The sequence below is a fragment of the Hylaeus anthracinus genome, unplaced genomic scaffold, assembly GCF_026225885.1.
Source record: "Hylaeus anthracinus isolate JK02 unplaced genomic scaffold, UHH_iyHylAnth1.0_haploid 11978, whole genome shotgun sequence".
Taxonomy (NCBI): Eukaryota; Metazoa; Arthropoda; class Insecta; order Hymenoptera; family Colletidae; genus Hylaeus; species Hylaeus anthracinus.
Window position 1 is genome coordinate 191825 of NW_026534326.1, and position 25292 is coordinate 217116.

At 37.1% G+C, this 25292-nt stretch overlaps 5 protein-coding genes and 1 long non-coding RNA gene across 14 annotated transcripts in view; 4 read left to right on the forward strand and 2 right to left on the reverse strand.

The window, feature by feature from the left end:
- Window positions 1–470: 470 nt before the first annotated feature.
- On the forward strand, window positions 471–5562 carry LOC128896741 (DNA ligase 1-like). Its single transcript, XM_054160193.1, has 5 exons — window positions 471–850; window positions 1148–1421; window positions 1501–1787; window positions 1889–2120; window positions 2202–5562. The coding sequence occupies exons 1-5, from the start codon at window positions 662–664 to the stop codon at window positions 2261–2263; spliced, it is 1044 nt and encodes a 347-aa protein (XP_054016168.1). The 5' UTR covers window positions 471–661; the 3' UTR covers window positions 2264–5562.
- Window positions 3106–7456, reverse strand: LOC128896742 (uncharacterized). The gene is made up of 3 exons (XM_054160194.1): window positions 7161–7456; window positions 6876–7097; window positions 3106–6810 (listed from the first exon to the last, which is right to left on the reverse strand). The coding sequence occupies exons 1-3, from the start codon at window positions 7305–7307 to the stop codon at window positions 6349–6351; spliced, it is 831 nt and encodes a 276-aa protein (XP_054016169.1). The 5' UTR covers window positions 7308–7456; the 3' UTR covers window positions 3106–6348.
- LOC128896731 (myb-like protein X) overlaps window positions 7372–25292 on the reverse strand; it is a 75894-nt gene continuing 57973 nt past the window's right edge. The window contains exons 1-12 of one of the 9 annotated variants that reach the window (XM_054160169.1): window positions 12027–12218; window positions 11850–11978; window positions 11423–11489; window positions 10818–11091; window positions 10064–10256; window positions 9706–9932; window positions 9308–9594; window positions 8503–9237; window positions 8119–8211; window positions 7914–8015; window positions 7584–7839; window positions 7372–7512 (exon numbers count right to left, since the gene is read on the reverse strand). In XM_054160169.1, the coding sequence (XP_054016144.1) occupies window positions 7438–7512; window positions 7584–7839; window positions 7914–8015; window positions 8119–8211; window positions 8503–9237; window positions 9308–9594; window positions 9706–9932; window positions 10064–10256; window positions 10818–11091; window positions 11423–11489; window positions 11850–11978; window positions 12027–12213 (2625 nt within the window). In that variant the 5' untranslated portion in view covers window positions 12214–12218 and the 3' untranslated portion in view covers window positions 7372–7437. Of the gene's footprint in view, window positions 7513–7583; window positions 7840–7913; window positions 8016–8118; window positions 8212–8423; window positions 9238–9307; window positions 9595–9705; window positions 9933–10063; window positions 10257–10817; window positions 11095–11422; window positions 11979–12026; window positions 12219–25292 lie in introns of those variants that run through there. The other 8 variants (XM_054160168.1, XM_054160167.1, XM_054160166.1 and 5 more) reach the window with 8 other exon arrangements.
- On the forward strand, window positions 10215–11093 carry LOC128896749 (uncharacterized). Its single transcript, XR_008462085.1, has 2 exons — window positions 10215–10353; window positions 10846–11093. It is a non-coding gene; the product is annotated as an uncharacterized LOC128896749 (long non-coding RNA).
- LOC128896735 (uncharacterized) lies at window positions 13608–18058 on the forward strand. The gene is made up of 7 exons (XM_054160177.1): window positions 13608–13747; window positions 14190–14447; window positions 14526–14763; window positions 14919–15199; window positions 15280–15773; window positions 16976–17218; window positions 17288–18058. Coding segments are annotated over exons 1-7 (1824 nt in total). The 5' UTR covers window positions 13608–13745; the 3' UTR covers window positions 17596–18058.
- On the forward strand, window positions 18618–24260 carry LOC128896736 (uncharacterized). Its single transcript, XM_054160178.1, has 6 exons — window positions 18618–18824; window positions 19150–20354; window positions 20427–20486; window positions 22451–22681; window positions 22770–22931; window positions 23007–24260. Coding segments are annotated over exons 1-6 (1806 nt in total). The 5' UTR covers window positions 18618–18822; the 3' UTR covers window positions 23153–24260.

The following is a 25292-nucleotide window of genomic DNA, read 5'->3' on the forward strand; positions in this document are numbered from 1 at the left end:
CGTGCGTCGTGATGCCTACTAACGCCACGTGGATTTATGTCTCCAACTAAAATGCTAAAAACCTTTGAGTATATAGAAAACCTTTATCTATATACTGAAAGCTAAAAACGTGGTTCCATTTCTCCGCATTTGCGTTTGGCCTCCCTGAGTAGAACTGCTAGTTGTGTAATACACAGTAAAAACCTTTGAGTAATACTCAATGAGTAAAACCCATTGAGCTCAATGACTCTCGGCGAAACATCCAAGTTCACAACTTTCAACCCAAAACAAACAAACATTTACAGAAAATACAATTTTTACAATCCCTCTAAAACCTAAAAACCATCAATTCATTAGTATAATAGCTATCCCCATCCTTGTAAACCATCTTGAAAACATAGATAAATCCCTAAAATAAACCGTGACTTGACTCCGCAGTGGAGTGTCAGAGCCGCGTCAGCGAAGAGTGGCGCCCGCCTGGCAGCTATTAATTCCTAATCTGTCCGCCAGGGCGCAATGTTTTGAGTCGCGAGAAATCCTTGATCCGTGCCGTGTACGTTGAGCGTCCGGTTCCACCGATCATCGTCGAGTTGTAACCGTATGTGCTGTCGCCGTCGCTCCATTGCCGTCCCTCATTTCCGTCGTCGGTCCCGCACGCGTTGACACGTCCCTTTCGACCGCCATGGACGTGACCCTGCTGCTTCAGCACTCGCAATATGCGTTGCCCGTCGGTGTCGTGCTCCTCTGCGCTATCCTCGTCTTCGTCTTTGGCTTCAAGAAGGCTGAGCAACCACCGTTTGCACAGCTCTCAGGGGGCTCCGACGTGGACAGGAAATTCGCCAGCAAGAAACGCAGCAAGATCAAAGAAAAGGTTAGCATGTTATTTCTGAATGAATCCATGTATGCCTAACTCCATATGGTTTGATTATGGTAGGAGTATTATATTGTAATCAGCTGGGATCTCTAGTCGAGGAACAGGGTCTTTCTCCACCCCTAAAACGTGGTTCATATATGTCTGTTGCGAAGAGAATATCACCATGAATCCCAAAGTTTTCTCTGATTTTTCTTCTTCTCTTTTTCTCTTTCTACTTTGCATTCTATGTCTCTTGTACTCGAATGCTGAGAAATCAAAATGAATGTGTTAGTATTTTAATAATATGTATTACAGAGGTCTGCCAATGGCCAAGTGGCAACTGAGAAAGCCAGCCCTGTTAAAAAGCCTGTATCCACGAAGGTAGATGTGAAGAAAGCTGCTCCAAAAGCAGAGGATATCGAAGGAAAGTTGAAGGAACAGAAGCAGGAAAATAATAAAGTTTCAGCAACTAAGAAGGAGAAGGATCAGGTTACGGCAAAGGCTGGTAAGGAGAACAAGGTTGAACAGGTGAAGAATAAGAAAAACTTGAAGAACTTGTTCCAAGAGAAACCTGTAGATTTTGATGAAGGCAAGTTTCTATAAGATTCCTTCTAAATATCTAAATATAATAATTGCAGAGTAATGATTATTGTATATTCCAACTCTAGGGGATTGGGAGCAGGCTTATTCCAGAAAGGATAAGAAAAATAAGAAGAAAGAGGAAGAGTCCCCTTCCAAGAAGAATAAGAAGAATGTTAAGAAGTCTGATTTAATTAACGAAGCTGTGGCTAAACAAAAAGACTTAGAGAAGGCTGAAATTAAAGACAAAGTTGCCAAAGACACAGAGAATAAAGAGTTGAAAGAAAAAGAGACTAAAGATATCATTCTTATACCCATCTCTAATAAGGAAATAATTGAAGAAAAAGAACACCGCAAGGAAGAAGAGCAGCTTAAGGTGAGAACATCTATTTATGTACAACTACCTTAAAATATCGTCATTTTAAATTCTTTGCTTGTAGAATTTGTTATCCTAATTCGTATAACTTTTTATTCAAGATTGAAAAGGTAGAGAAAGAAGAAAAAAAAAGTACAAAGTCCAAGAAGGGTAAGAAGGTTTCTGAAAGCGAAAGCACGTCCACCTTGACACCATCTACCCCAAAGGTGGAGAATAAAATTCAAGAACAAAGAGCACAGAAGGACGAAGAAAACGAAAAGGTTCCCGAAGATGTTGAACAGAAAAGTTCCAAAGTGCAAGAAAAAAGTGGTGCTGTGTTTGACGAACTAGGAGGTAATTATCTCTCCATATAAAAACAATTATGAAAAGACGAATTTATAGATCGATAATTTTTAATGTTTTTTCATGTTTTAGATGCCTGGACAGAAGCGAAACCACAAAAGAAGAGTAAAAAGAAAGCTCGCAAGGATAATTGAAGGTAATCTGGATGAAGGATCAAGGATGAAAATTACTTTTCATTTCTGAGAGGAGTAGCATGGGAATCCTGATCAGTCGGAACAGAATTTGTCATTTTGGGCTCATTGGGTGTGTCTTCAGCGACTTACCGATCAACCGGCTGATCAAATTGTTCCTTTCCCTTGTACATAACGCCAATTGGACTAGGTTGATCCATTAATTATGATTTATGGACGCTGCAGGTGCATAAGTGGACGTATGGAGAAAAAATTTTTGTAGATTACTAATTTTTTCACCATACTAATCGTTTGCTTCGATAAAGTCGCCTTGCATTTAGTAAAAAAAGGCATAAGTCATAGTTTTCACTATAAAGTAATATACGTGTTACTCTTTTGAAAAATCTTCGTATATGTCCATAATAATGCATTAGTATTGTATGATTTACAGGTGTATTTATAGTACATATTTATGAAACCTTCACGTTATACTTATATTGTTAAACGATCGTACTTACATCTTTTACATTTCATTTAAAGAAAATATTTTGTTAGGTCACTTTTGGTTTTCTATCCTCACGATTTACATATTGTCCTTATGCTATTACAATTACTTGAAACTATATATCATCTGAACCTTCAAATATTAATTAAACCCTCTGTTCTCTTCAATTGCAATCCAAGTTAATTGCAATTAATCATACACATGGAGAGAGTCGAAAGTTAAAACTTAGAAAGTGTGAAATATATCCCAAAATAATAAAATGCAAGACAATCTCTACACAGGGAAAGTTTGCATTACCGATGTAATTATGTCCTTTTCGATGTACTAACCAAGAGAAATATTTTCTTATACCCGTTAGCCTGTATTTTAATCCGGCATATAGATCTGTAATCATATGCTTTGTAACGATAAACTGTAGATAATATTTTATCATGCGAAATGCACCCGTAATGAGTTTTAAGGGTTGAAAAACGTATATATATTTATAAGAACATGCAAATCTGTGACAAAACTTGTGCCAAGTTGTGAAAAGAGATAAAACAAGGTGCAGCAAAAGTCATGAACACGCATAATTTAAATTTTATCCAAAGAATATATATATTAATATAATTTATATGGTATTCGACCTTAACATAACAATGAACAACCACTTGAAATATTTAATTCATAGCATCAAATAGTTCGATTAATTGTATATTAAGCGTCGTACTAGCTTTCGTTGAAATTAAATTAAACAATTATGGAAAGATCTCATGAATGAATATAATGGATTCATTGTTTTTTTTAAATCTTTTCACAATCTAATCCAATCGTTCACATTTTATGCCATGTATAGATTATAATAAATGGGTGTATTGATTACTTGTTAAAATTTGTTTCTGAAATAATTTTTTAATCGATGTAATAACGATTCTTATATAATCGTTGTTACACGTATATGTTCATAATTATGTACATTGTAATTACTTACAGAAATGTAAGCGTTAAACTCTATAGAAGCAGCAGTGTCTTAAAAGGAGTACTATGTTTCTAGTTTATCTTTTAATATATAAAATTTAAATATTCGAAACTTGTTGGTTTCCGTTTTCGAGAAAAAAGAGGGAGTAAAAAGAAATCTTAGTTTGGAAAATGATAATAATTGCAGATATGTTAAAGTTAATTGCAGTTAATTATAGAATCGAAAATGGGTTTTTTTGTAATTGGGTGTTTTTAGTAATAGTTGCAGACATGTTTATCATAAATAAATTGTGTTGTAAAACGAAGATAAAAAGACACGCTACATGATTTTCTCGATACAATTTATAAACTATTGGCATTGACATGTTAATAGCTGTACAAGTACGGATATAATTAGTAAAGAGAAAAAGAAATGTGGGCTTCGGCGAATGAAATATTGTGATAAGTATATATTACATGTCCGAGGGTTACGTAAAACATTGTAAAATAGTACTATTAAATAATACTATCGTTTATAGGTTCTACTTACAAAAAGAAAATGAAAAAATATCCGCTTAAAATAGCTATTAATATTTTGTACTGTTATCTTTAATCTATTTTCACATCTATTTTCTTTGATATGCTTCTGTTACAAAATACGATATTCAGTCAAGATTAATCATAATAATATCTTATATATTTAATTCTGTAATTGTCTACAGTGAAGAGGCTGCGTTCTCATAGTTCTACCAATTGCTTACAATGACCAAACATAAAAATCGATTACAAAGTACCAAAACTTACACAGTGTAAGCGTTGGAGAAGCGTTATGATCAGTGTTAGAGCGTACAGATGAGATTGCAAAGGAAGTTTGAACATTAAGAAACACATTGTACAATGGCCTTCCTTTCCATTGTGTAATTCTCATTACGCGTACTTAGTGGCAGCTAAGTCAAACTTGAACATACTTGTTGTTCTAAATGATGATACAATGTCGTAATTTAACACTGGTCATAATAGATGTTTATATTGATCGAATAATCGTCGAGGTACTTAAATTAAAAGACAGAATGGAGAAGTCGATGAGCTTGGAAGTGGTGGGAAACTTGTAAGCGTGTTTATAAGAGGATATCATATTTTGAATAAGATTTGTATGCACTCTATTCATCGTCAGTCGAGTAATTGAACATTGGTATATAAATCACTGCTCGTTAATAAAATACAATTCCTAGCTCGTTGATAAAATAGGTTAATTGAACAGGAATAAATGAAAGCATTGATTTCGTAAAATTTAATTCTCTTTGAGACCTTTGGTGACTAGTTGACCGTTTCTGGCTACAAAAATCAAGTTTAATCGTACTAATTACAATAGAAAAGAAGTAGATTACTGCTGTACATATGTATATTAACAATGTTCTTTTAATTAAACATGTATGTGCAATTTTATGGTGTACCTTAAAAGGAAAAGGATAATGAATGACTATGTCTTTATTGATAAGGTTTTAGAGGTATCGTAAATGTCCAACGAAATTGGTATGTTTTCGAGAACTTTTCATTGTAATTTTATGAAACTATTGTTCTCTAATTTGGTGACTCTTCTCGCGTTTAGTTGAAGAAAAATAAAAATATTTTTTGCTGAACAGAGCAGTGTGCGTGCGTGCATGTGTAATCTAAACGAAAACAGAAACCTTAAAACTATAGTGGCCTAACGCTTGCAATATTATTGGAATGATCGTGATACTCCAGGACTTTGATCATAATTAGATGTAGCGTAAACGATACGAGATGCAAATTGTCATAGTTATCAATAGTGTATTTTATTTTCCAAAAGTGTTGTAGCTATCGCAACGATATCTGTATAAATATATTTGTGTAAAACGCGTGTATTTCGGTCACTTGAAATCTTATTAATAGGATCAAATTTAACGTTAAGCCATACCAAGTGAGGTTTAATATAAACAAAACTTTGTTTCAAAGTTTGTTTAAAAAAATATATAATTGGACGGAGAAATATTCTGTTTCCAAAAGGTTGCATCAGATACATTTCCAAATATCTAACGCAAGATAACTTGAGATTAGCGTACGGTGGTAGAACATTTCTCCTTTTACAATGCAAAACAGAGTTGGATAACAAGATAGAAAGAGGGAGATACAGGAACAGGTAAAGGAATAAAAATGATATTTTTCCAGCATTCACTCGCAACCATTTACTGGGCCCATCTGCTACTATCATTATAATGTTTTCGTACGCTAACGCTACAAATTTAGACATTGTACGATGAGGATTATAGTTTCTTTATAGTTATTCGAATAGTAGAATGTCGTTTCGAGGGACCACAGAATATAGACAAATAAAACATGCAAAACTTGGTTTCTTATTTTACTTTTTCATCGAGCATTCCTCCATCTTTTTGATTGTTTATTTCCTGGTTTCACAATAAACGACACGCTGCGTTTAATCTACTCTAACCGTTTATTAATAAATACATTCGAATAACATGATTAACACGTTCATTTTATTCTAATCAGTTATAACACAATTATATTGTTATCGTCCACGTTCCTTAACAAGTTGAATCACATGCTTACATTAACGTTATTAGGAGTCGTTGCATTGTTAACTTGTTACATATTAATTTTCTAATCATTTTCTGTTGGCGCATTTCCACTATTTCCGCAGTCCTTTCTTAGTATATTTGCTACATTTTCTCTTAAATGGTTTAATTGGCTTCGAAACGCAGTTTTTCTGATCGTTGCTGCTTTCCATGTCGTTGCTCATTGACTTGTTTCTGCGAATCAGTAGCCTAGCAGTCTTTCTAGGAGTTCTGCTTTTGCTCTTAATTCTCTTCTTTTTCTTGCGCTTCTTCTTATCATCCATCTTAGCTATTATCGCCTCTGTGTCCGCAGATACTTTGACTTTGGTTTGCTTAGAGGTAACAGTGACTCTTACAAACGAGTCGTAGAGGACATCACCGCAGAATTCACCATAACAAAACTCTTCGCCGCACTCTGTACAAATCTTTACGCTACTTTCGATTATGCCAGCCCGGTTTTTGCTGCGTCTGATGGGGCTTATAGTCGATCGACGTTCTTTGGCTATTGTCTTCGCTTCCAATTTCCCCATCTCCACCTGTACATATTACAGTGTATACAATGTTAAAGCTTTTTCTATTTAGTTTTGAGCTTGTAAATTACCAATCTCGAGAACATTTCTTCATCCTGTCGATGCTTTGGCCTCACAGACGTCAGCATCCTCCAATCTATGGCAACCTGTTGCAATTCTCGAAGATTCAGACCTCTCATATCTGGAGGCACTGGATTCCCATAGTTCCATTCTCTTCCAAGGGCTTTCAGCTCTTTCTTGCTTGGTTTCCAGGAGAATTCTTTGTCGCGCACCTTTGCGTCATCCTTCTTCACCTACAATTGTACAATCATTGTTCAATTACCAGAAGAGTATTAATTTGTTTAGCTTAAGCAAACCTTTTCTGTTTTAATTTTAAATTCAGGGCAGTTCTCAAGGATTCGTCGAAACTCTTCTTGAGAACTGCAGGTTGCCTTGCTCAGATCAGGTAACAAATTAGCATCCTTCTTGTCCTCTTTCAAAAGATCATCTAACTGGAAGGCCATTATTTACACATCTGTAATCGAAGAAAAATGCTCAGGTCTCGCTCCTCCAACTGTTCCCTAATCCCTATCACTAAAATCTAAACGAAAGAAACAAAAACGTGCGCAAGATCGCGATTCTATAGTCTTCTGGTTAAAAGATCCCTGACGCAGCCGGAGAGACCAGGCACCTCTCGGAATCCCACTCTATTTGCTTCATCAGGAGACCCTGAAGAAGAAATTTCAGTTAAGATGAGCTTGATTAAAACTGGCTTGATTAAAGCGTTGCAGGATGCGTACATTTTTCAAGCTGGATAGCTTGGATAGGATCTCTTGTCCGCACCAGACATTCGAGTTCTCGTTCTCTTTATCGTTTCGTTCGCATTTATTGTCTTGAACGTGAATTCTTCCATTCTTGTCGGTTCGCAGAGGTACGATGGAGTTTAAACTGTCCATAGAAAGGTCTGCATCGTAGCTGTCGCCTTTTACTTTTCGTCTGTTGGTTCGAATTTTTGTTTTCATGTTCACCAGCTTCCTTCTGTCAGGAGATGGTGATCTGTTAAGAAAATAGTATCAATATTCTTGTTACTATATTATGAATAGGAAGTATTGAAAGGAAAGTGTTGTTACCTGGATCTTTCATCGCTGGATTCAACTTGGCGTCTTCTCATTCGCATTCTCCTTTGGTAATGAGGATCTTTCTCACTTTGTGTACGATACCTAGTGCCTGGTCTGAAGACAAGTGATAGACACGTGACATTAGATACCATCTACAGTTGTAATGTGTATTAGATACGTTGGGTTTCAAGATGTAAATAAATATTAAGATATTCACCTGTTAGCATTCCACTGTGGTCTGGATTCTATACTTGTTCTAGGCTGAGACTTGGATCGAGGGAAAGTTCTGACATTAATTTCCCCGGTAGACCTTGAAAATTCACGAATACGTTTTGTACATAGTGAGATTTACAACTAAATTCATGATCAGTATAGTTGTAGCTTGGAACTCTTAGTACTGTATACAAGTGTGAGTAAATATACAGCCTCACGTAAAAATGTTAATAACAAAGATAAAACAATGTTGTTTATAAGTGCATTATAAAAAAGCAGGAACGCAAAACGAAATGAAATAATAATTACCGCTTCTATTCGCAAGACAGAATATCCTCTACGATTCCTCAAGTTTTGAAGCGATTCAATGCATCATATTACGACTCACTTTTCAATGTCCCTTTTACTAGCATTCGTGGCGTCCTTGTGGTCCTTTATAGAAACGTCCTTGATCTGCATTTCCTCCTGGAAATCTCCAAGATCGTTTTCTATGTCTGTCTGAGTACCAAAATCTCGACCATTCATAGTTCTGTGCTTGCTAGGCGTGAGCAATCTTTTCTCGTTAATCGAAGTGAAATTCAGGTTCCCCAGATTGTGCACAAAGCTGTTTAATCCTACAGACACGTTAGTCGTGTTACTTTGAAAGTTTGTTGGGCTCGGGGTCAGCACTAGATTCACTAGCTGCAAATTGGCTTTGTTCAACAACTCTGAGTCCTCCAATCTCCCACTCAAGACTATTGCAACGTCTTTACTGATAGGAACTTGGACTGACTTTACATTATTAGTATCTTCTGGTTTCTCTGAGACGTATGTTTCCTTCTGGTTCTCTTCTTTTTCACTCACTGGGTCCTTTATCTCGGTGTTAGTATCAAGTTCGTTATTGAAATTTGCACTCTGGTCGGCCCTGACGCTCGGATAACTTTTGTCAAACTGGCTGCTACTTGATTCACAGTTTCTAGAAGACGTGCTAGTAGTTTCTTCGTCAATCTCTTCGCGTTTATGTCTAGTCTTTTTTTGCTCCTTTGCTAAACGTTCTGCTGCTTCTAGAACCTCTCTCATCGCTTCAGCTTGTCTCAATTTAGCTGCTTCCCTTTCTCTGATTCTCTTCTGTTCTTCCTCGAACCTAATACGAGCATTGTTTATGTTAGACAGCCATGAAGAAAAACACGTTTAAAAGGTTTGTGCAGTTGTACCTTTCTTTTTCTTTTTCTCTCTCGCGTTTGATTCGTTCCTCTTCCAACCGTTCTTCCCTCAATCTCCTCTCCTTTTCCTCTTTCCTTCGTCGATCTTTCTCTTCAAGCTGCTTCTTAATCGCGTTCTGAAGCTCCAAAGCTTTCTGTCTCCTCGCTTCTCTTTCTTGAAGAACGTTTGCATCCACAGGAATGTTTTGACCTCGAAGGTATGTCTTGTTGTCTGAACCAGTTGATCCTATAGTGGAACTGTCCGAACTGCTCGCACTTTCGTGATTAATAACGAGTACCTTGAGTAACAATAAGAATCGAAGGAATACAAGGTCATAATTAAGAAGATTCTACTACAATTCAATTAATGATTCGCTTAGGAAGATAAGGGATCATGTTAAAGGACGTACTTGACTCGAGTGTCCCAATCTCGCCAGCCAGGAAGGTGCTGGTGGATCCCCGCGTGCTGTCTCCTGACCCCAGACGCTCCCCCACCTTGGCCTGTTGAGCTCGCCCATTCTGCTATCAGATAATCGCCTCGAGGATGGCAACGAACTCTCAGGTGTGGTATAGTAAGGATTTTGCCACGTTTTATCCATCATATACCCTGCTGGTGGCTTACAACCAGGTAGAAACGCTGGTATCAAACAAAAGATTGCCGATAACTATCTTAGTTGCTAATATACGTTTGTACAGTAAACATTATTAGTCGAGGTCTACTACTACAAGAGGCAAGACTAAACGTGTACTAATATTCTAATCTCTCACTTCCAGAAGCCGATACTGGCGCGTCCACGGAGTCACTGGCGTAACCAGAAGTCTCTCCCTCTCGTTCTTCACCCTGGGACCCGTAGTTATTGTTCTCCAAGTTTGCATAGTGATCAGAGGACCTACGATCATGTCTTTGAGGTTTCTCTGGCTGGTGACGAAGTCCCGCAACTACAAAGTCTCGTTGCTGGCCCTGGAAGATAGGACAAGTCATTTATGGAAGGAAAATCGCGTGACCAGATCGCTATTCTCTGCTTCTCATCAATCATCATATCCTCGTTCTCCGCAAGGTATATTACAGCGCTTGTGATTACCGTGCCAGGTCGAGAAAGGGGCGACAAACCGTATCAGGCTTTACATAGGTATATTTAGAAGGGGTGAGGGGTGAATGAACTCCGCGATAAGAATCGATTTGCCAGACTGCCTTACTTTTGCTTTTCCCTGAGTGGAATGAGCTACAGTCACGTACAGCTTTAAGCATGGGTTTGAAATGGCAATTAAAGGTCTAGTCAAAGAACTATGTAATAAACTATATATATAAACTATATATATACATCCAAATTGTTTAGTGTAGACGGGCCTGAGATTGATACCGTTGTTGCTTTAACAATTAAAAGTTTAGTTAAACAATTATATAACTAACTATGTACATATGCGTTCAATTATTTATTGCAGATAGACCCAAGAGGTAGTACTCGAAGAATTATGTAATAAACTATATGTATATACATCCAGTTGTTTAATATAGATGGACCTGAGATTGATACTGTTGCTCCTTGCAGTAAATTGGAGGCAGACTCGGGCTCCTGTGCCTGATTTGCGCCACTTCCGGTTGCTCGTGGAGATTTATCAAGCTACCACCATTGTAGTCGAGACACTTTAGGCTTGTGGTACCGTTTGCGGAAGTCTCAGACGCTAGACTTTTCAAGCTGACGGTGCTTCCGTAATGGCCAGCGGCACGGAACGGTTTCGAGGGCGTGTGCTTGTCCTTCGTTTCCGCCAAGGACATTCTTGCATCGCTGGGATAGCTGCTAAAGTTACGTGCTTCGTTATTTATTTACTTACTTATTTATAAATGAGAATACAACAGGTCTCTAAGTAATTATGATGCTAACGATGCTAATTATGATGCATCTATCTCTCATCCTACCAGTTGTATTCTTATTTGTTCATTATATGTATTCATCGAATTTATTCGAATTTATTCATCTAATTCATTCATGTCCTTATTGCAGAATATCGAGGGCGTGGCTACTACAACATCTACTTGGTAGCAAGTTTGGAAAGCTGGTCAAGTATAAAGCAGTTAGAAAATTAAGATTCACAGCTACGATTTTGATTGCATATTTTGCTGCTCACCGAATACTGGTGCGGATATTGGCGTTATTCTTCAAGAGTCCCCAATTGCCACCGAAACGCGCCATTTCTTCTGTGGTATACGTATCAAATATTAATACTCTATTCACTATTAGACATTCAAACGCTACTCATATCTAATTCACATGTTAAGCATATTATTTCACGTTTTATCGATTGTATATATTCATGCAATTTCGCGTATTAAAGCAGTTATGATTTCATGCTTAATTTATTTGATTTAACTGGAATAAGTAGCGCACAAATGATTATAAATTAGAATTAGAATTATAAGTATGATTTGAAGGATTGGAATTAGAATTGTAAATATGATTTCCAAGGGATTGGAATTAGAATTATAAATATGATTTCCAAGGGATTGGATTAGAATTATAAATAGAATTTAAAGTTTTAGAATTTTGAAATTTACCTCTCTCCCGCGCCCATTGTATCCTTTTTTGTTCCACCAGTGATGTTCTTCCAATCATTTTTGGCGCGAAACGCGCAGTTGGCAGCAGTTGAAAGACACAATTAAAAACACGCAAAAAAGAAGAAAAACCTACATCATCCAGCCTCCGTTTAAGCATAACACGTTAATTTTACCTACATTCTGTTTTAGCGGTGATGTTCCAAAGTGTCCCAAATGTTTTCACAACTTCCAACACTAGTGTTAGGTTACATTTAACAGGCTCGAACGTCGGGAGACGATGTCCAGGTTCATCCCAGGTCGTGTCAATATTTGAAACTGCGGTGGACTCGTAAGACCCAGCAAGGTTTTCTCCAGCCCTACACATATATCCATATTAAAGCCAAGGTATAGCGTTAGGTTTCTATGGAAACAATCGTGAATCGACTCGTGCACTGGCTGTCAGGGTCGATAATATTGACCAGACGGGCAAGATAAGGGATAATGACCTCCAACCATTTATTTGACGGTCAGAGATCACATCTTTAACGTAGGAATGCCAATTGTAGATCTATAGTAGCTCAGCTATCATTTTTTCTCTACTACTGACACGATTTACGTATCATTTACATAAGTAACTAATACGAGAAGAATAACATCAGTTGGAAAATTTAGGAAAGAATCGTAGCATCCCCAATATTCGCTTATATTCTCGATAACACTATTCCTTGGATTTCTTAACGATTAATAAATATGCACACAGAAGTTTACCAGTGCAAATTTTAGTTAGTATAGCCCTTTAGGGTTTCGATTGAAACAATTGTTTAATTATGGCGTATTTATGTCGTTAATCGCGTTAATTCTCTAGCGTTATAATTGTTGCATTTAGAAACAAACATAATAAAAGTGTAAAATGTTTGTTTTGAATAGAGCGGGCCATTTTGTAAGGGATAAGTATTAACGATTTATTCGAAAATGGCGCGCTGTTTGAAGCGTCAGTAATGTATCTAACACGATTGTCACCCTCAATCGCTCTAACGAATGATACAAGTATAACAGAATTGAGACCACGAATCGTACCGTTATAATCTAGATATAATAAATCAATGTATCCCAATTAAAAGAAACCTGATACTTTGACTGATTATTAGTGTACCCTAATTAAAAAGAATGGAACTGAAATTGACCAGACCACGTTTCGTATAGCTATGGTACTGCGCGTGGCACGCGCATATGCGAGTAGGAGCAGCTACAACCCCCGCCATATTTCAACTCAATCTTTTCATTTTCTCTTTGTTTCCTCCTTTTTTTTTTTTTTTTATTAATTCGATCGGAATTAATGTTTCTGTTCAACTCTACAGCAAGTAGAGGAACGTATTTATTGTTATTATTAATATGTAAAAGTGGAGATTTGGTTTTCGTACATTTAACAAATCGAACAAAGTGACGAGTCAGATACGGAACGAAAGTATTTACACATGCATATTTAAAAAAACATTTTCTATTATGTTACATGCTTCGTTGATTGTTTCATCCGATAATACTGTTTCCATTCCATTTTGCAATAATTACATGTTTGTTTTATCGTTCGTTACCAATGTATGGAATGTATTACTACGCCAGTGCTGTCATGGAAACAGTTTACAGGGAACTACTTTCGGAAGTTCACTTGTCAATTTGATCTGTCGGATTTACCGGCAAGTTTAAAGCCATAACTATTGTATTTTGTTTGCATTATTTCGTTTACACTTCTCTGAACGGTAGAAATCGAGATTCCCCATCGAACTTGACAGTATTAAAATAGGATAAGTGGTTGTTCTATTATTCGCTTCTTCTAAATTATTGATTGGCTTTGCTCGAACTGACCGCAAAGCGGAATAATCTGTTGCTCGTTGTGTTCGACGATATTCCCCTTTCTAAATGTAAGTACTATTTGATAATTTCAATCATAATTGCATAACAAAAGCTGACAAATGACTGTTTAATCGTACGCTATGCAAAAAGGAAAAATTTCCTTCGAAATACTTGCTTATCATAGTTACCAGGCTGCATTGTAGGTAATGGTATCAATAATCAATAATCGAAAATTATGTTAAAAAATGGACAAGGACTTGTTAGTTTATTCGTATTATCAGACAAATATTAGTTGTTCAAATAGGGATCATAATTAATAATGGTTGACCACTTTTATTTTCACTTGAATATCAATTTTACCATTTCTATGAGTATACTTTTGATAAATTGTGTATTTCTATAAAAATCTCAAATATCACAGTAAATATACCTTAGTAAGTTATGTGTCATATATTTTACAATATTTAAAGCATAATCCTAGTATATTCATAATATCTGTAATGTATTTAGGTTTAATCGAGATAGAGAGCACAGCAGAGGCCGCCGTGGAGGGATAGGTCGTGGCAGCAGTAGAGGAGGCAGTGATAATGCTCATGGAAACAGCATTAACAGGTTTGGCAGTCGAGGCAGAGGCACTAGCAACAATCTTCGTGGCGGTATGAAGGCCAAACAGCCTGGTGGAACACTCAGGAAGCTCAACTGGGACATAAGATCCTTGGAACCCTTACGCAAAGATTTCTATGTTGAACACCCTGCAGTCAGAAACAGGTGAACACTTTTAAAACTGCATATTCTAATAAAACTTAACTTTCAACATGTTTTACATTAAGCACACTTTTGTATTAGATCCAAAGAAGAAGTGTGCAAGTTTAGAGAGAATGCTGAGATAACTGTGAAAGGTGACAATGTACCTAATCCTATACAGTACTTTGAGGAAGGAAATTTCCCAGCTTACGTGTTGGAAGAAATACAGAAGCAGGGCTATGCTCAGCCTACGGCGATTCAAGCCCAAGGATGGCCTATTGCTCTCAGCGGCAGGGATTTAGTCGCCATCGCTCAAACTGGCTCTGGAAAAACACTTGGAGTGAGATAGATTAATTTCTAGAAGTAACAAATTATGTAAAAAATGTAGCAATGCATAGCACACCCTTTGTAAAATGATACTTCTAATTCCGATTAACTAGAATCCACCATGCGACTAAAAAGTATTAATCATGTTAAGGTGTATATTTATTTCAGTATATTTTACCAGCAATTGTACACATCATACATCAACCACGTCTCAGCAGTGGCGATGGTCCAATTGCTTTAATCTTAGCTCCCACGAGAGAATTAGCTCAACAGATTCAGGAAGTAGCTAATTCTTTTGGGGAAACCGCATCTGTGAGAAACACTTGTATTTTTGGCGGTGCACCTAAAGGACCACAGGCGCACGATTTGGAACGAGGTGTTGAAATATGCATCGCCACACCTGGTAGGCTCATCGATTTCTTGGAAAGAGGAACGACAAACCTACGCAGGTATTAATTCGTATTGCAATCAATTACAATGGGAGATTCAATCTCTTCTGTACTTAAATATTCTATAATTATTTTTTCAGATGCACATACTTGGTATTAGACGAAGCAGACAGGATGTTGGACATGGGCTTCGAGCCTCAGATAAGAAAGATAATCGAACAGATTCGGCCCGACAGACAGGTTCTGATGTGGTCAGCTACATGGCCTAAAGAAGTTCGAGCTCTAGCTGAGGACTTCTTAACGGACTACATGCATCTAAACATTGGCTCACTGACTTTGTCAGCAAATCATAATATCATCCAAATAGTGGACGTCTGTCAGGAGTTCGAGAAGGATTTAAAATTGTACAGGCTGCTCGAAGAGATAGGAAATGAGAAGGAAAACAAAACGATCATCTTTGTGGAGACGAAGAGGAAAGTAGACGATATTACAAGGAACATCAGGAGAGATGGATGGCAAGCGTTGAGCATCCATGGTGATAAGAATCAGCAGGAGAGGGATCACGTATTGCAGGAATTTAAAAGCGGAAGGGCTCCTATTCTAGTAGCGACAGATGTGGCTGCTAGAGGCTTAGGTACATATCATTTTCTCATTCTTAGTATTTAGCTATTCAAAATGGGAATTGGCAACACTTATCGGAATAGCCAGTGATGCGTCATTAATGATAAGACCAGTGGACAGCTATGTACGTGTAGCAATGTGTGATAAATTTGAAATTTCGTATAGCAGGAGTCCTGTAAAGTTTGAATAAATTAGATTAGACTTTCTGTTTATTTTGTGTGCTTTCAACAGGTTTGTATCAATTGAATGTACGATATACGTTAATAGAATTGAATAATCAAAGGGGTTCTAAAGAAATGCACACAAGCTACCAGTAAGACTGTCTGCTTTTCTTTTTCAGAGGCACAGAGTACCCTAAGTGAACGCGGTGTACTGCCAGTATTGGGCAGACACAGTGAATGTTTCATTTTTCTTTGCTTCTTTTATTATTTTATTCATCGTTGCGTCAAGTCTTCGATATTAATATTATATTCTTTAAGAGACATGTTTTCCAATTTTAGTGCTGTGCGCTTAGAAACCAGTTTCAATAGGAGATCGAAGCATTTAATATAGGATTTTAGTTTTTAATAATTTCACTAAAACATTGTAATGTAACCACATGATTTGATTTGATTTGATTTAATCTATAATGTCACATCGTGTTATACATATAAAGTTGAAAACTATTGCAGCTTTAGAATTCTTTCGTTTCACGAAACAAAATTTTTAAGAATTTTCCAGTGCCTCTAATTTTCCAAATTATTCTCTGATAATTAAGAACAATCAATGCATTCAGGCTTAAACCCTAAAATGCTGCCTTTGTCCCAAAACCAGACACCACCGCTGTGTCTGTCTAATCTCTAGGCCACCATTTCTATACGAAACCAACCGAATAGCCCTACTTTAAAAGTAAATGGGGCTGTTCTTCCTGATTTTGCAATGGAATTTCTAAACGAAAGGTGGGTGGTTTTCAAACCTGATTTACAGACATATTTTTAAGCAAAAATGAAAATATGAGGATATTCTAACACCTTATTTGAAAAGTTTTGTACGACATACTTCGAAATCTGTCCTTATTCATTATCCTCGAACATTCTGTACAATTAGTTTGCCAAGTTTGAAGATCATTCTATGAGCTCTCGAAGCAATCAGCAACTGCGGTGATGATTGTTACAAATAACATCCAGATAATGAATATTCCTAGCATTTGTATCATCTGAAGATGTTCTGTCGCAGATGTGGACGATGTGAAATATGTGATAAATTTTGATTATCCGTCGTCATCGGAGGACTATATACACAGGATTGGTAGAACTGGACGGAGGAGGCAGACTGGGACAGCTTATGCGTTTTTCACGAGCCATAACATGAAGCACGCGGGGGATTTGATAGAAGTATTGAAGGAGGCAGGACAGAATATAAATCCACGGTTGACTGAGATGGCAGAGTTGGCCAAGTCAGGAAACTTTGGGAGTAGAAGTACGCTCTTTCGTTACTTATAATATTTAATATATTACAATAATTTGATATTCATTCGTTTTTCATAAGGCGGTAAACGATTCATGGGCAGCGATAGAAACAGTGGAAGAAGAGGAAACGACAACAGGGGTAGAGGAGGTTCTTTGAGGGGAAGAGGCAGTCGCGGTGGAAATTCTTATCAATCTGCTTCGAGTAGTTACTCAGGTTCAGATAATTATAGCAATTATAACAACATGAAGCCAAGTAACTCTATTAATCAGAATACAGGATATGGATACAGTACGCAGAGATCGTACGGACAGAATAATTTAGCTCAGAGTTATGGCGGAGGAGACAATTACGGAAATACTTATCAGTACAGGGGGGTGACATACTAAAGTTACATTTATGATATCAGGAAAACTGATTTTTTTTTTATTAACCAGTGTCGATAGTAACATATTTAGTTGAATTTGCGTTAAAAGGAAAATAGATCAAAGTGATTAAACGGTGCACAAAGCATGAACCCTACCAAAGATGTTATGTATTTCTTATATATGATAGAAACAAATATGCTAGTCTAATTATAGTCGAAATAAGATCTATTAAATATATATATATATATATATATATATATTTAAAAGAAATTGCAGAAGCGAAGAAAGTAGAAATGATTGGGAAGGTGTTTAAAATTTGCAGGACATTTGTATGATATAATTTATTGCTGTTTTAGCATCCTTAATTGTAGTATACAGGGTTTAATTACGCGTGTAAAGTAGGACATATGTTTCTCTTGCACGTGCTGTGTTAAATATAAAAAAAAAGAAATTGCAGGAGACAAGGATAAATGTTTTTCGTGACTGTACAGTTATTATTTTCATCTTGAAAGTTAATTAATTTCTGCTAATTATTATCAACGTCGACGAGAAAAATGAATAAGATAATTTGTTTCACATTCAAGTTTCCTTACTGCATAAAATATTTTATTAAAAAATAAGACTAGAACAATATCAGAAGCTTGTAATATTAAATGATGTATTTTGTTACAATTTTGTGTTGGAAATTGTATGAATAAAATTGTCCCCTTTTATCAAACTATCAAATATTTCACCCTTTAATCGCGTAAATTGTAAGGTTATGGATAAATGTATCAAATTTACACTGTAAAAAGTGACAGTAACGCTTTGTTAATTAATTATAAATCATGTATTGTACGAATCTTTCATTTTGCATCAGCTTTTAAATTCAACATTTTATTTCCGTGTTGCATCCCTACTCTGTCGCCATCATTTCCGGCGTTTCACGCATTCCGTGAATTTTATTAATTATTCATGATTAATTTACGAGTGTTGCTGTTACAAAGAATGTAGATAATTTTTAAATATTAATAACTTGTAAATCAGCGACAGAAACAGTAATAATTGTAAAATAATGTAACGGTAACGCGTAACGAGCTACAAGGGACTATTTCTTGGCGTGTCGCGACGCCATATTTATTTCACAGATCCCCTTTGGATCGTGCAACGAGTCCAACGTACTTTCCATCGATTTTACTCATTGGTGCACTGATATTTATCAAAAAACACCTCGTATCCTGCAGCTAGAAGCGCAACACTATCGTTAAAATGTAAGTTGCATGAAATTTGCGATAATACTTGAAAAAGTTTTCAATTTTCATTTTCATACTGACATTTACTGTCTATGTACAGTGAACTGTACTCCATATTGCTTTCATACTAACAAAGTACCTCCCATTCCTTTCAAACAATATCTATAAGTGGAAATAATTAGCTCAAAGTGCACCACATCTATCCTTAATCTCAAAAATATATTTAAATCAGTTATAAATGTAAGACCTATAATTAAAATTGTATTAATTACAAAATTTTAGCCTACAGTGATTAACTTCAACACTCGAACACAACAATTTACTACTTGAATTCCTCCTACAGGGCATACCGTGATCGTGAACGTGGGGACAGAAGAGGCGGTGGAGCACGAGGTGGTGGTGGTGGGCGTTTTGGCACCAGAGACGGAGCGGGTAGATTCGGCAGCAGTTCGACCAGAGACAGTAGTAGCTTTGGGAGCAATAGCTTTAAGAATAGGCAGCCAGGGGAACGTCTCCGCAAACCTCGATGGGACATGAGTACCCTACAACCCTTTAGAAAAGATTTCTACCAACCTCATCCCAACGTAACAACTAGAAGTCCACACATAGTAGAGGCTTATCGTTCAGACAAAGAGATCACTGTAAAGGGCGCAAACTTGCCAGGGCCGAATATATTCTTCGAAGAGGGTGGATTTCCAGATTACGTCTTAAACGAAATTCGCAGGCAAGGATTCGGGGAACCCACTGCGATTCAAGCGCAGGGCTGGCCCATTGCTTTGTCGGGACGCGATATGGTTGGGATTGCCCAAACTGGATCTGGGAAGACGCTAGCATACATTCTACCAGCGATCGTGCACATAAACAATCAGCCTAGGTTGAATAGGAACGACGGACCCATAGCTCTCATTCTAGCGCCAACCAGAGAGCTCGCCCAACAGATCCAGCAGGTTGCTTCGGACTTTGGGGTTTCCTCGCAAGTGAGAAACACTTGCATCTTTGGTGGAGCCCCCAAAGGTCCTCAGGCGCGCGATCTCGAGCGCGGTGTCGAGATTTGTATAGCAACGCCTGGTCGACTGATTGATTTCCTAGAACGAGGGACAACAAACTTACGCAGATGTACATATTTAGTTCTAGACGAAGCGGACAGAATGCTGGACATGGGCTTCGAGCCACAGATTAGGAAAATTGTCGAACAGATTCGTCCCGATCGACAGACTCTAATGTGGTCCGCGACGTGGCCAAAGGAAGTTCGCAATCTCGCAGAGGAGTTTCTGACTGACTATATCCAGATTAACATTGGGTCCCTGCAGCTAGCTGCGAATCATAATATTCTCCAAATTGTCGATGTATGCGAAGAGTACGAGAAGGAGGGTAAACTCATGAAACTCTTGGAAGAGATCTCAAACGAGCCAGAAAATAAGACTATTATTTTTGTGGAGACCAAAAGAAAGGTTGATGATATAACCCGTGCCATTAACAGGTATGGTTGGCAAGCTATTGGTATCCATGGAGACAAAAGTCAACAAGAAAGAGATTACGTACTGAATCGTAAGTATTAATTGAGCTGTTTGGCTTTAAGTTTGCGTTTGTGTATTGTATTGACCACTGGATGTTTTGCAGAGTTCCGGAATAGCAGATCTGCCATTCTAGTGGCTACAGACGTTGCAGCAAGAGGATTAGGTAAGAATCTAGTTACGCACAAGTGGGTATGATGTAAGGGTCAGGCTGCGATGGTTATTTCACATAAGAGTTGTATTATAGCGACGTGGCAACGGATAACGGCATGTGCCAGACTGATTGACACTAGTCCTTTCTTGGTGCAGATGGAAATTATTCGGAGAAACTTATGGGGTGAATTACGTAACTTGATTACCTTGATTATTAGCGTTAAACAATTAAAATTTTCCTTTATTTCAGAGAAGCTAATTCGAGACAAGTACATTGCTTGTGAGTCACTTTGCGTTTGAACACTTTTAAGGGAACCTTCAATTCTTTAAATAGAAACCTATCATTTCGTGTTTCTCTCGTAATAGTTAATTTGGCAAAATAAATATATATAAAAATACGTAATATCATTAGGGTATCGTTTAAAAAACTGAAGGGAATCTTGAAACCCAACATCATAATCTTCGAAAAGAATTTAGCATATAAAAATGTATTACAAATGAAATTGTGTATAATAGAAACAATTGGAATGGATCCATTAACAACAGAAATAGTTGATACGAACATGTTACGTGGTTCATTCTGTATAGAATTATCCATTGATTCTAGTTCCTTAACTTATTTACGATACTTTAATTTACTCTCGTTAGCTCATTACTCGGGGAATTTAACAACATACACAAGTTAATGCTACTGTTCTCATCTTTTCAGCACGACGATATTGAAAGGATGTTTTCGTAATTTAGTTCTGTCGTAGTTTAGGGTAGATTTTGACTTACTTTCAATTCCCAGGAATAGTACGATACTTGTAATGTAACGTTCTGTCAGCAAAGCTTTATCTTTTATAGCAATCAGTTTTGGATTTGAGAAGTAAGTCGAAATATTTCAGAGGCAGAGTTAGATTAGGGTTGCAGGTAAGAGGCTAGGACGATATCTTTTTAAATTTTGCTCTGATTGAGAAAAGTCTTGTCAGTCTGGTATTAACGTGCTGTTCTATGTGTTTTCAGAGGCACATGCGACGGAGTTTTATCAATGATAAGAACTCTGGAGAGCTTGCTTTGGAATGTATAATTGAATGGGGCGTGACTGCTGGTCTCTGTCCCCTCGCAACAAGCTAACCAACGCTGTGCCTCGGCCCGCCGTGCCACTTGAATAAAACACACTCTCTGTACCTGCTACGGTCCAAAGTATGGAAGTCAAAGTGTTAGGGAATCTAGCATAGAAGGACTGCGAAACAGGATAGATATTTCTCAGATTAAAAAGGATAGGGAACCGCACATTACATTGCTTTGCAGTGATTGTGAACTTACGGTTCGATTCGAACGATCAAAAAGTAACGTATCGTCTCTCCATAAGTATCTACGATAGCTAAACCTTAATTTGTAAACTCTCGTCATTGCAAAGCAAGCGATAATGTCACTTATGCGAATGGAATATGCACGTGGGGGTTGATCGGTGAATGCACACGGTGCTCATCCAATGTTCCAACCTCACCGAAGCAATGCGCAAGGAGCAAATTTTCAATGATCTGCACAGATCCATACTTTGGTGCAGGAGAGAAGGGTGTGAAGTTACTATGAGTATATATACATCTCGCTAAACCGTATAAAAGCGAGAATTACCATGAGAACCATCAGAGCTCTGATTCCTCTACATTTCCAAAAATGTATTTACGTTTCCAGCTTTTGGCAAGAACAGGTAATTAACATAGAAACTTGCTCTTTGTGGTCGACTTCTCTGCGTGTATGAAAACTGTAGATGGAATCAGAAGCACGACTTTCAATACTTGAGCACACAGTACATCCAATTTATTCTAATTTGAAACTGTAAACATACGAGCTAGTTCCTCGATTCCATCTATGATACACGTTTTGCAATAATCTGTCGATGCTTTAACGAATTCGCTTTCTAAGTTAATCGAACCACAAAGGCACGAGTGCTTTTCCCTTTCGATGATTACAATTTACTACGTTGCGCAGATGTGGAGGATGTTAAGTTTGTGATAAATTTGGACTACCCCTCCAATTCTGAGGACTATGTACACCGTATCGGGCGTACAGGACGCTCACAGCGTACTGGGACAGCATACGCGTTTTTCACACCCGGTAACGCACACAAGGCCAGTGACTTGATCCAAGTCCTGGAGGAAGCGAAACAAGTTGTGAATCCTAAGCTGTACGAGTTGTCGAGGAATCCTGGCGTCTATAAAAGTGTGTATTTGGTTATCTTTGGGTTCAAGGATTTCTTATTTCTCTGTTTAATGTTGCTGATTATTGTCTTGTTACTCTTGATTCATAGGAGGTCGGTATGGAGGACGCAGTGGGGGTAGTGGACGCGGCTCTGGAGGCCGTGGAGGCGGTTCCAGAGGATCTCGAGGTGGTCGTGATGGGGGAGACAGGGGGGGAAGGTTTGATCGCTCCAGTGGAGACAGAGGAAACAAGTGGAATGGGAATAACAGCAGTATGTTTAAGATAAAAATCTTAAAATCTAAAATCTTCTTCAACAATCCTTAATATGTATTGTTTATTCGTCTAGGTGGTATAGGAGGAAGTAGTTACGGTAGCAAACCGTTTTCCCAAAACAGTTATGGCGGAGCTTCCGGTGGTGGCTCTGGATACAGTCAAAATGGCGGCGGATACGGGGGAGGTGGAAGCAATTATAGACAACAAAATGGCTATTAATTTAAAAATGATTCCAAAAGAGAGTCTTATGTAATATAGAGCATAAAGGAATGATCAAGTGAAATAATTCTATTCGAGAAAGAACATGTTTTCCATACGGTGTGCTTCTTATTGTGACTGAACACTATAATGCACGCGATATTATCATTGATTGAATAAAAAAAAAAAAGAACAAGATAGGAGGTATTATAATTGTAATTCAGTCGATGACACTTATCATTCTCTTCTACGATAAAAATAAATGTAAGTGTAGCTATAGGTAGAATATCGATGTCTTGACTTGCGACCATTTTGTTTCTCTGCAACGCAATTTGAGTTTACAAAACGTGATATGTATACGTGGGACGAGAAAGAAGTTTCCAAAATTGAATATTTATTTCTTAGAGTCGAGGTCGCAAGTCCGCGGTCATCTGTATTAAAACGTACAATGCATTGTACTGTATTAAGTTTAAGAGCGCGCGGAAATCTTCTGGCGCATTGTAGTATTAGAAATATAATAAAACACTACAAGTATGAAAAGTAAATAACGCTACATCAAGTTTTATTCCATGTTTTACTTTCTTTGCGTGGAAAGTAAGTACGCCGATCGTTGGATTTGTAATCAACGAACTTGATGATGCACGTTTAGAATAATTAATCGTTTCGATGTTATATAATTTGCACACTGTATCTATAGGTATCTTCTTCTATAAAGCAGTAGATAATACACGTTGATACGAGAATAATCAGTGCTGCGTTTCGTGGAGGTACATCTTTAGTCTGTGGCATTTATCAGAATTTATTCATTCCAGTATAGTCCTACTACAGTTACATTTCCCGCGATTACTATTGATACAGTTATAGTATTATACTCATTGTAAAATCACTTACCGACTCCTTATGGTATTTAACGTATATAGATGTATCGATGCGTGTATTGAGTGTCTATAATATCGCATGAATATATTTTCTGAACGTTAATCAATCGAAATCGTTGGATCGGAATTCTAGGAACAAATTGATGTCTCAATCGATACGGTGGCAAATCTTGTAGATCTGAAATTGTCTTGATATTTTTATATTGTACAATGTTGTCTAATAAATAATAAAGAATTTCATTCTCATTGCACTAATATATATCGTAGTAATTCTTACAACAGGAGGGTGTCCCGTGCAGCGAACATTTCAAATATGTTGGTCGTAGTTGCTATTAATTATAACTATAAGAAATGATTGATGCATCGTGTCGTTTCAAAACATTTTTTTTTTCAAACGCTGATTTGTTAATACAACGATTAATAAAATTTGCAGTTTAATTATAAGTTGATTAAAGTTGATATTTGAAGTGGCATTCGTTGCACAAAACTGGCAACGACGATGATGTCAATTTTATAAATGAGTTGACACGCTCAAACACGAATCCAATTCACAGAATATGCAACCAGTCCGTCGACCCAGTTAGTAGTTGTTCCTCATTTTTATTAACCAGTTCTGCGAGACTACTCTCGATACAGAGATGCGTCGTTTTCACTTAATAAGTTTATTAAATGACAATCATCGTTTTGGCCGCATTCCCGGACCGCGACTTACTTTACAAAGCGTTAACCGTAATAAGCTACATTGGACCGCGTCTCTGGCTTCGTTACGACCAACTATAAATCAGAACTGCCACTATTTCTAATAGTGCAACTGGGCCAGCGCAATACTATTCGGTGTTATACTTTTTCACGATGTATCATTTTATATGAAGGATACTAGCGAAAATATTAATATATATTAAAATATTGTACATATCGATAATTTATTAAAGAATTATATTTTGTTTTACGTTACAAAAGAAAATATTCCGTGGTCGATTACATTTATAATAGAATTATATTGTTATCAATTAAAAAAAAAAAAGAAACTGAAGTATAAGTAAAATACTGTTGACCCCTGAAAATACTGTCCCCCCGTGGAAATACTGTTTACCCCTGAAAATACTGTTGGACAAAAACGCTGTTTGTTATTGAAATGTCTAATGTAATTCTAATATAATTGTTTAAATTTTTAATTAATGCAAGCTGGAATAAACTTGAAGTTTCAGATGCTAATAATAATAAAAAAATAAGAAAGTAAAATAAATTCTCGACTCGATAAACATACATCCCGAGAATTGAAT